Source organism: Aplysia californica, unplaced genomic scaffold (assembly GCF_000002075.1).
Source record: "Aplysia californica isolate F4 #8 unplaced genomic scaffold, AplCal3.0 scaffold00198, whole genome shotgun sequence".
NCBI lineage: Eukaryota > Metazoa > Mollusca > Gastropoda > Aplysiida > Aplysiidae > Aplysia > Aplysia californica.
In genome coordinates, this window is record NW_004797468.1 from 715,142 (window position 1) to 726,919 (window position 11,778).

Sequence of the window (11,778 nt, forward strand, 5' to 3'; positions counted from 1 at the left end):
TTGGGGGGGGGGGGGTATGTTTTGGTAAGAAGAGTTTTACGGCACTTGCGACACAATTAGGTCATATAAGTGCAGAAACAGAAAAATGTAAAGGTAGTCACTCTCAAGTTTTTACTTTGGTCCATGGCTTTAAAGTAGGTACTCAAAGGCGTCACAGCTGTGGAAAAGCATCACATGATTCACAGAATCACCCTCCTCGAATGTTTAATTCATTGCCTGAATCACCTATTGGCTTTCACATTTATGTGTACTTCCTATTCGCTGTACTTCTATGCTCAAACTGTAATGTGCATATCATCATGGATTGTACTGTGATAGTATGAATATCTGCCTATATGTCAGCGTCACTAGAAAGAGGCTGTGTATGCACATTCACACCTTCGTGTTTTGTGTTAAGATGAAGGTATACTGTTACAAAACACCTAGAGCTGTATTGTACCGTAGTGGGCGCTATAGAATTTATTTGCATTATTATTATTGTTGTTATTTTCATTATTATAATTATCTATATATATTATATTTGTGAAAGTTTCTCACTTTGGTCGCCTTATACCTCCGAACCACTGAACTTTCAAGTTTGAAAAAATTAACGGTGGTTCAGAATCATTTAAAGGGTGCACTGTTGTATTAAGGAGTTTGAAGTCACTGTAGTTTAATTTTCAGTTTTTCATTAGTTTCGTTTAGATCTAATCTTGGGAAAGTCCGTCTTCTAAGACGCCATTGTAAACCAGTGAGGCTTCCGTTCACAAGCAGTGCGCACTGATCCCACAATGACTTGATGAGGGATTTTTTGGAGTCCGTTGATCGAACGGGGTACCCTGCTAGTTATATATATTGTTGTTATTATTATTATTTTGTTACAGCTCTCACCCATGTTAATTATAATGATATTAATACTACTGCTTTAAAACTTTTTAATAGGATGATTCTTCTATGTCCATAATTTTTCATCCCCTGATGTCACTAGCTGTTTGCATATCCTCACCGTTGTGAGGGAAATTTGTATTGGGGCTAGCTCCAACTGTTTTTACTCTCCCTGTAAAGTATACAGCGGTAGTCAAATTGAGGGACTCGTTTTGTTTGTGATGCCGATGGTATATAGTTTTCCAGGCTTGTAAATTCCATTTCTAAACAATATACAAGAAATAAGACATTTGATAAGAAAATTGTAATACCATCTTTTTTTGTCTTTGTTTCAGGGGAAACAATTCCTGCAGCTTTGAGCATGTGTTTGTTGGTGAAGGCAGAGGGGATGACATGATCGGCCTGCACAATTGGATACAGTTCTATCTCCAGGAAAAAGCTGGAAACATTGACTACCATGGCTTTTTCAGAAGAGAAACTGTAAGTTTTCCATGAAAAACCCAGTGGAAACATATTTTATTTCAATTCAGATTTGGATGTAAATCTGTGAGTAGTGAGACCTCTCTTCTGCAATATAGAAATACATAAAACCAAATGATCATTTTTTTCTGCTTTGACTTTCTCTCTCTTTACTATCCTTTTATTGACACTTTTTGTTTAAAGTCGATTAGCAAGGCATAGATTATCTGAAAGATGAACAGGTAAATGTGGAAAACCAGAAGTGTATATATTCAAATGAACTAAATAATGTTTTACAGGTGTCTCCTGCTATCTGAATGAAAACATCATTGACAATTGTCTGTGACAAAATGTGTGTCATGACAAATTGACAGTTTTCTCCAGACATTCTACCATACCTGAGATACTGATTTTGTAAGCTTTATATAATAACAAAGTAATCCTTTCAAAGAGGATGTAAAATGTTTCTATTTTTATTCCTCTTCTTTGATTTTTCCTTATCTAAAGTCCTTTTTCCTCTCCTTTTTTTGTATGTTTGTCATACTCTTGTGACCTGCTATTTCCGGGGTGCCTTGATAGTCGAAGCAGACTTTGTGCTGTTGAAGCAAGAGAGGTGAGCAGAGTAAATCTGATTCCCTGTAAGGACTTCTCTGTTGACATCCACCCCTTGGCGCTCATATGACCTTATGCAGTTGTAAGGGCCGTAAAACCCTCTACTATAAATTTTTAGAAATACAGTCCTTTCTGAATGTGTACGATGTGTTCTTGGTCTGCTGAAGTCTTGTCATGAGGGAATGGAAGGAATATGCTGGAATGAGCTTATGAAATGTTTTCTTTTGTACAGGTACGAGATGATGAAATCCTGCGCCTTATGGCTGTGCAGTTCACATGGAAGGGCATTATGGGAAAGCCTATGTGCAGCGTCTTCGTGGGCTCCAGTCCAGAATTTGAGATTGCAGCTTACACCATCAGCTTGCTTCTGGATCGTGACGGCAAGATGGATGTTCAGCTGGGTGAATATGAGGTGGAGCTGGTCGTTCACAGCTTTGGCTGGAAGAAGAAGCTTGGCACAGCGTACCTAGCGGCTGCACGTATGGACCAGTACGCTAAAAAGAAAGGATGGTAGAGACAGAATGACAGTGAAACAAAGAGTGCCCCCCCCCCCCCACAACCCTCTATCCTCCTCCCCCTCATGCTACATACAAACCATCCATCAGACGTTGATAGGAAATAATGCTTATCACAGACGTTTGGAAGGGTTGATACGAGATAATGCTTATCACAGACGTATGGAAGGGATGATACGAAATAATGCTTATCACAGACGTTTGGAAGGGATGATACGAAATAATGCTTATCACAGACGTTTGGAAGGGATGATACGAAATAATGCTTATCACAGACGTTTGGAAGGGATGATATGAAATAATGCTTATTACAGATGTATGGAAGGGATGATACGAAATAATGCTTATCACAGACGTTTGGAAGGGATGATATGAAATAATGCTTATCACAGATGTATGGAAGGGTTGATATGAATTAATGCTTATCACAGAGAGGGGGGTGGGGGAGGGATTTTTAGTTTGCCACTTTGAAAAGACTTACTCCTGAGTGTTATAGAAATTGCCATTTTAAGTTGGACAAAAGCACTTTTTGTATCAGTCTGATATACTTACTTCTCACCATGTTTTTTGAGTTTCTGGGATTCTCTATGGATTTCAGTGAAATTTATTTTGTCCTCAGTATATTTTGTACCTGTTGTCTATATAGTAACCGGTGGTGATTCCAATGTTAAGAGGGAGACCCCTTCTGGTTGCAGTTTGTTAACTTTTTAGTTTGTTGTTGTTTTGTTTTTTGTTATTGAAACCTGTACTACAATTTGTTACCTAGGGTTTTCTACACAGCAAAACGTTTTGTTCTGGTTGCTGTCATAATCTACTGCATGCCATTTCTATTTTTGTTATAAGTTATAAGAATACTGGTACTGTGTAGATGTGCAAAAGATGAGGACACACTGAAAGAATCTTCAGTAGTATGCTCTGAGATTCTTAGTAATGTGTAGAAAAAAAGATACTGGTATGCCAAAATTCAGATCAAATACATGAGAAACTAGTACCGTATGGAAATGTCATTTTGTAATTTTTATTATTTCTTTCTTGTAGTTATTACTCTCGCATTCTTCCAAAAAGTAACCATGAAAAGTAATTGTTGTATTTGCTGGAATTGCTACCGATAGCATCGCTGGCAAGTTGCAAGTTGCTCAGCTTATCAATTTCACATGGGTGATGGATGAGATTGAAATCCTTTTTGAGGTGATATCGTTTTCATTTGAGAGAATTGTTGATATCATAGAAACTATTCCTAGTGTTGACAAAGTGACTTGCTTCCTGTGTAACTCCAACAAGAGACATGTCTTTAGAGAGTGTAACATGACACTGTTATCTCGTTGAAGCTGTTACATTTCATTGACAACCTGGATAAAAACAGTTTTTAATGGCCCAATAATTCACAAATTATGAAGAATATTCTTTGTTACTTTTTGTCTGTAGTTCTCAAGAGCATGTTTTGTTTTAGTGGCTGTGGTTTCAATAGCGCTGACAATGCTCTTCAACCTAGCACTGAACAACAAGGCCTTTTATTGTTCCTTTTTCAGTTTCCTATTTTGACTTTGAGGTTTGTCTTCTTGTTATCACGCTGGTTGCCTGCGTTCCTTACGGGTTTTGTTCTGTTTGTTTTTCTCTTTGAAAAACTTTGAAAGTATTTGATTAATGCTCATTCATTTGTTGAACTGATTATTTGAGGCTGATCAAGCTAAGTGTTGCTTTGTTCTCCCAGCTTTTGCGCTGTGTTTCCTCAAGTAGTTCTTCTGTCTTTGGAGGAAGCTTTGGTTTTCACCCTTTGTACACAAGCTACACAGCAAAGAATAAGTGTGTAGATTGCAGCTATGAGCACAGTATTTCTTTCTTATTTCAACCGTAATAAGATGTCTTTTTTTTCTTTAAGATTTGCTACTGCAGATTATTTTTTGATATAGATTTTATTCATCTTAATATCAAACTCAACTTTTCTCCTGCTTTAATTAGGACCTTTGGCCTGCAGGAAATGGTTTGGGTTTGGGTTTTTTAATAGTTCATATTGTAACCAAATGCAAAAGGAGCTTTAATTCAAAACAAATTTATTATTGTTTAGAAAATGACCACCTTCCTTTATCTCACTTCTAAAACTCCTTTCAATGCATCTCGTTGAGTTGAGCAGGGAAAATTTCCTTCTGTTGATTTTTGCTGTTGTGGAACTGTTTTATATGAGTTTTTTGTTTTTGTAGATTCCCACAGACTCTGTTTCTGTCTCCCTGTTCCCCAGAACAGTGCTAGCGTCGTTGCCTTGTACTTTAGCGTAACTCACAAATTATCATGCTCTATCTTATGCAGTTCTTCTCACGTTCACCCAGTAATTAATTCTTGCTCGTTATCTAAGCACATTAAACATGTACATTGTGAGCAGTGACAAGTTCTAGGGTTATTTTGTCTCTGATTTGTGTTGGTATTTCTTGACATGGATGTCGTGATGGTGGTATTTCTTGACATGAATGTCGTCTCAAAAGTTTTCCCTCAGCTAGACTCTGGTTCTGTTCGCTGATGAACTTTGCCAATACAGAGAGGGTAATTACTTGGCCAATACAGAGAGGGTAATTACTTGGCCAATACGTACAGGTTAATTACTTGGCCCATACATAGAGAATGATAGAGAGGTTAATTGTTCAAATCCAAATGTAGAATTTTCGTGTCATTCTAGAAATGTTTTTGTCTCAGATGGGTGTTTTGATGGTGATTAACTATTGTGTCTTTGAACTAACATCCCAGAAATTGTTGTTGATAGATCATAGAGTGTTTTCCCAGTGGATAGGTGGTCCTGTCACTGAAGGTGCTATACTGACAGGGCTACCACTCATCTGTTATATTTGTGGAACAATAATGTGAAGAGTGCTTACAATGACCTTGGTTATGACCAGTGGTGCCTAGATGCTTCTGATGTATGTTATATAATTTTGCTAATGTTGCATTGTCCAGGCCATATAGACCAACATTATTATTAGGACTTGTTTAAACATTATTAGGTCTTTTCTTTTAACTGATCAAATGCACAGATGGACTGAATTTTTCAGACTTTTAGTCTTCAGCACCGTATCTTTGTGTTTCTTCATGTATGATCAGAAGCTTACTTATTGTTTTGGAACAAAACCGTTTTTAGTTTAGCATTTATTAGTTATGACAATACTCTAATTTTAGTGCCTCCTAGTCAGAGTTGTAGAGTGGCATTATTTATTTTTTCAGCTGCTGATTTGTCCTGTTTCCGATGAGAATTTGTAACAATTGTATATGTCGATCATGATCGGACATGAAACATGTGGTTCAGTTTCTCTGCAGAGGTTGCTTTATAATGGGGGGGAATGTTTTTCTTATTGAGCGAATTGACGAGTCTACTTGTTATGTAACCCAGCTGTATGTGAAGAAAACTTGCAATGCAATTTTACCTTTTGACATATGTGCTCTCAAACCCTGGATTGTTTTATTACCACTAGTGGGACCTATATGGCTACAGGTTGGTTCACAGAACACTGGCTTGAAATTGAAAGAACTATTTGTAATTCAACTCGTAGATTTTCTATATTTTGTGACAACTACTAGGGATGCAGACTATTAGTAAAAATCTAGAGGTTTATAAAAGGCAAACAAGTCATTTTGATCAGCTGTGTATAGTCACATGGACTTGTGTATTTCTGTTGTCGTCAAGACATGCTGTGATTCTGTTCCTTCACTTGCACAAATTCACTTTGATTTTTGTCTGAAAGTGACAATCTGTGTTATCAGGAGACTTGTTCTGTGGTTGAGAGTCCTATTTTAGGGATATTTTCCACACTGCCTAGGGATAAAGCAAGGCTTAAAGACCATCAGTGATTTCCAGCTTTGAAGAGTGTTTCTTGTAGCACGCTTAGTAAAGCAAACTAAACAGAAACTGGTGGTAAGTTCTTTCAATTTGCAATGTTATGAGATGAACGGCTAATGAAGGCATAAGTTCTCGAAATAAAAGCTGTTGAGAACAAAATAAGATTTCTGCTGCCATACCAGTTTTTGCTTTATGAACAGGACTTTGGTGAAGAATATGAACAGGACTTTGGTGAAGAATATGAACAGGAATTTTGTGAAGAATATGAACAGGACTTTGGTGACGAATATGAACAGGACTTTGGTGAAGAATATGAACAGGACTTTGGTGAAGAATATGAACAGGACTTTTGTGAAGAATATGAACAGGACTTTGGTGAAGAATATGAACAGGACTTTTGTGAAGAATATGAACAGGACTTTGGTGACGAAAAGTTTGTCTGAGATAGGACAATGGTTGTACATGAACGTTTTATTGTGGCCCATTTATACCCTACTTTGTCATTTGTTTTGTTCTCAAACAGTTTAGCTGTTCGGGTCTCTGTGTGGTATGTGGGAATTGACAAACGGCTCTCTGCCACAACTTTCATCTCTCTATCTCGACAATACGCAACTTGTGTCATTCATCTCTCTATCTCGACAATACGCAACTTGTGTCATTCATCTCTCTATCTCGACAATACGCAACTTGTGTCATGATTTTGGTGAGCCATCAGCGGGGTGGGGGGGGTGGGGGGGGGTTGTTCTTTATATGGGAACTGTTGTCCTTGATGTCACACTGCAGCACAGCTCCATTGTTCTTGTATTTACACCTGGAAACTAGGGAAAGTAAAATGTGCAATGGCTTTGACTGATGTGCAGCTGTATCGGTACAGGGAGGGTTGTTGTAGTTGTTGTAGGGTGCTACCAATACAGATCTTACTTCCTTTCTTTCCATTTGTTGTTACAGGGAGGGTTGTTGTAGTTGTTGTAGGGTGCTACCAATACAGATCTTACTTCCTTTCTTCCCATTTGTTGTTTCTGTCTATCTTGCTTTTTTCCTAGTACTAAATAGCCGTTATCTTTTCTACATTATGTTTGTCTTAACTCAAGCCCACCATTATGAGCCGAAAAGTGGCTACACAAGTGGTGGTGCAAAAGATTGACAAGCTTTTGTTTTATTGTTACCTGAACTTCTACTGAATTCAATGCTCACTATTTATTCCATTCAAAGAGAGATACTAATCATCTTGCCGGTTAATGCTTGCCATTAGCTCATGTCGAAGTAACATGCAGGAAACCAGAATCCAGGTCTGTTTCTACACTTGCATATTTACCAATGGCTCAACGCCCTTTCTTGTGACAAGGAACATTAATTCAGAGGTCTTACTGTTACCTCTATAGGACATTAATTCAGAGGTCTTACTGTTACCTCTATAGGACATTAATTCAGAGGTCTTACTGTTACCTCTATAGGACATTAATTCAGAGGTCTTACTGTTACCTCTCTAGGAACAACAGGCATGTTTGTCAGGATGTGGAAACCTTAGTCTTGCCTTCTTGTGCGTGGCGTCTGTGGCCTAGTGGTTAGGCTGCTGGACTCGTAATCATGAGATTGCGGATCCTGAGGTTTGAGTGTCAGCTCGGTCTGACGTTGTGTCCTTGGGAAAGGCACCTTAAACGATTTTCTCGATTGGCGTGGTCCTTTCGGAGATGGATATTAAACTCGGAGGTCACGTCTCTTAAATAACCTACTAGTGTTATAGGGTCGTTAAACCTGTACCATTTCACCAATTCTGCTTGTGCGGATAAAGAGATAATATCTCATATTATGTCATTTTGGTGACTTGACTTTCTCTCTGTAGTTTGTAGATAGAAGGTGAAAATGGTTGTGTCAATTGCTGTTGGTTTGTTTCTGAAATTCTCTTTATGATTTGACAAATCATCAAAGGCCTTGAGATCATTGACAGTGTGAGCATGGTGCTGTGACTTTTTAGAATTCAGACTGTTTTATTACTGTACCGTATTTAAGCTATGTTGTAATTTTTGTTTTGTTCTTTTTTGTTGATATAAAAATGGAAAACTTACACTTGACAGTCAGGTATCTTGCCCCACCGTACACACTTGTCAGTCGTTCTACCAGTACACACTTGTCAGTCGTTCTACCAGTACACACTTGTCAGTCGTTCTACCAGTACACACTTGTCAGTCGTTCTACCGGTACACACTTGTCAGTCGTTCTACCAATAGAATCAATAAAAGATAGAAGGTATTTAGTCTCTAGATGTTCAAATGTTGTCTTTATTTAATCAAATGTTGTTTTTATTTGTGTTGTCATTTCTGCAGTCTGATGATCTCAGCAGTACGGATACCAGTCAGACCAATATCATTTCATGTCCACCCCTGTCTAGTACTCGTCCTCTCTGTCCTTCTTATGTCATTTGAAGGTCGTACTTCTTGACTTCCCCCTTGAAACTTCTGCCTGTCCTTTATCCAAGCATGAAACAGTGTTTGTAATGTTCATTGGACCCAATGTTCATATACTCCTCTCACATTTAGACTCATCCTCATCCCAAAACTCCTCTCACATTGAGACTCATCCTCCTCCCAAAACTCCTCTCACACTGAGACTCATCCTCCTCCCAAAACTCCTCTCACACTGAGACTCATCCTCCTCCCAAAACTCCTCTCACACTGAGACTCATCCTCCTCTCAAAACTTTCCTTCTGTCTCTTTCATTATCTGAATTATCTTTACCAAAAAAGAAAACAGACCTTACATTGTTTCAAAGTACCTTTGGCAGGCTTATCACTGCATTATCATTACATAAATTGGTGGGGGGGTTATGTCATGTTTTTTCTAATTTTTTAATGCATGAAAAGTTCTGCTCGAAATGATAATGTTATTAACGGTACGTCCAAAAGTCAAATGTCAAAATATGGTGATCATATAATATTTAACTAACTCAGCCCTTTAGAATTGCTGAGATTGGAGTCCAAAGTTATGTGGAAATTACCAGATGTCAGTAAACTCGATTTTCTGATGTTTGTCAAAACATCTCTACTGTAGGTTTAGATATTTGATATTGTGCTTTGTATAGGGTATCTTGTACTGATCTTATTGATTGTTACTGCATACATTTTTAAAAAAATTTTATTTTAACTGTTGATGTTTTCTCCATTTTGAAAGTACCGGTAAGTGACATGTTTTCTGACTATACTCCATCCAAGCTTCTTCTACTTTTTTATTCTGTTCCCCCTTCTGTGGTAATCCATAAATTCTCTTTACTCTTGAGAACAGTTTCTTATGTTAAGTTATTCATCTGGTTTTGTTTTTGTTTTGTTTGGGGGGGGGGAGGGGGGGGTTGGTTCTATTCCAATTCAAACCTCTTCATTCACCCTTGAAAAAACCTTTCTTGTTTGTTTTGAAGCGCTGAATTACTTTTTGCAGATTTGAACTGCCCTCTGTTTCCCTTTGCTTTGTTGTGTCCCTTTGTATGACGGAAATTCCTCAAGGTGTGAGGAGGGGGTTGTTTTTCTTTCTCATACAAAAGTGCTTCATTCACCCTTTGAAAAACCATTCGCAATATTTACAATCACTTTTTTAGTTTTAACTGATCATAACTGCATCCTGATCCATTGTTCATAACTGCATCATGATCCATTGTTCATAACTGCATCATGATCCATTGTTCATAACTGCATCATGATCCATTGTTAGCTCTTTAGAATGCGACTTTTTTGTGCGCACTAGACCCTGTAATTCAGCTGATGTTGATAAATCTTTATGCCATATTTGTGTTTGTCCTGAGTCTTTAAATTTCTGTTTGCTCTGGTACCGGTTTGCTTGTTATTGTATAGTCTTAAGTTGCTTAGAGAAGACGGTTGATATTTTTGTTGGTTTGTATTGCCATTTGTTGCTATTGGAACAGAATTGCTGTGAAGCCTGGTCAGAAGATGTGTTTCTAGTGGCTGCTGTTTTTGTCTTCAGTTCCTAATCATCTTGTCCCCTTTTTATAATTTACAGCATGCCCTTTGCTTTGGTGCAATTATATTATACGTCACGTAATCATATTATACACGCTGCATATGCTTAGCAGTAGATCTGATTTGTTGTTCTTGTTTGTTCTTCTTCAATAAACAATTTCAAGAAAAAACAAGTTCTTTCATCTTTTTCAACGGATTCTTTTCCTTCCTCTTTTTTTTCCTTTTTTTCCTTCCTTGTGGCTTCATGGTTGTCTTGTGTTGCTGACCCTGACTAGTGACTTTGGATTCAATCCTATCACATTCCGTGGGTGGTTTGGCGGGTGCTCTGGTGTGGTTTGCTTCTTCTTTCCTATCAAACATCTATCGTCCTTATCTCCCCTCCTTCTTTTTTATGTTTGTTACTCTCTTGTAACACTTCTAATCTTCTGGCGCTCATATGACTTTGTGCAGTTGCGAGCGCCGTAAAACCTCTACTAAAACAAACAAACAAGACAATATCACATTCTGTTTTGCAACCCACTTTGAAATGTTTACATGTCAGAGACCAGAAATGTACTGCAGCTATCAACTATCACTATCAGCACATGTGTACAGTGGACTCTGCTTGTGTTCAACTCTCTTGTGTACCGTGGACTCCGCTTGTGTTCAACTCTCTTGTGTACCGTGGACTCCGCTTGTGTTCAACTCTCTTGTGTACCGTGGACTTCTCTGCAGGTCCCGATGGTTCAGTTGAACTTTGACGGAGTTCATCTTTTTTTTGTACGGGGTTTTGTTGTCGTTGTCGTTGTTTTGTTTTGCTTTTTGTTTTTGTTTTTTGTAAATGTTTTACGGCACTCGCAACTACATAAGGTCATATCAGCCCGCAGAACACATCAAACATTTTCAGTTGGTAGAAAATTTTGAAATTTTCCCTGGTGGCGACCGAAGCCTACTCTTATATAATTTTGGACCATAGGGATTTTTAACGTGCGCAACTTGCACACGGGACCTTTGAGGATTTTTCGCCCTTATCCGAGAAGACTAGGTGGTAAATCTTACATACCAGAAGATCAGGGGTGTGATTGAAAGACGGCAGTTAAAGGGATCCAAGGAGTAGCAGTAGAAAGGCTGCAGAAAGAGTCAAGAGCCCAGCGAGGAGGGGGCAAAGGAGGTGAGGGGGTGGGGGCAGAAAGTGGAGGCGAAAGCAGACAACAGTTTTTGTTAAAAAGAAGGAAAGGAGGTGAAAGGATCACATTTTAAAAGAAAATGTGTCATTGCTATCAAGATTCGAATCCCGGATCTATTGAAGGTGAAAGAGAGGCGGACACCGTAACCTCTCGTCCACGTTCGGGGTATCTGTTGGAACGTGCGTGGAAGAGAGGATGAGTGAGGGGAGAGTGTGTGTTATATTATAAATGAGTGTGCACTTGTGTGTGTTTGTTTGTGTGTGTGCATGAACGTGCGTGGAAGAGAGGATGAGTGAGGGGAGAGTGTGTGTTATATTATAAATGAGTGTGCACTTGTGTGTGTTTGTTTGTGTGTGTGCATGAACGTGCGTGGAAGAG

General features: G+C 38.4%; 1 protein-coding gene across 2 annotated transcripts in view; it reads left to right on the plus strand.

Moving 5' to 3' along the window:
- LOC101859707 (poly(U)-specific endoribonuclease-A) overlaps window positions 1–10,405 on the plus strand; it is a 23,943-nt gene extending 13,538 nt beyond the window's left edge. Inside the window, exons 5-7 of one of the 2 annotated variants that reach the window (XR_220480.3) lie at window positions 1,200–1,344; window positions 2,168–7,631; window positions 7,668–10,405. Coding sequence is in view for 1 of the 2 variants with exons in the window: in XM_005098958.3 (XP_005099015.1) it covers window positions 1,200–1,344; window positions 2,168–2,449 (427 nt within the window). In the remaining variant the exon portion in view is untranslated. Of the gene's footprint in view, window positions 1–1,199; window positions 1,345–2,167 lie in introns of both variants that reach the window. The other variant, XM_005098958.3, reaches the window with a different exon arrangement.
- Window positions 10,406–11,778: the final 1,373 nt, after the last annotated feature.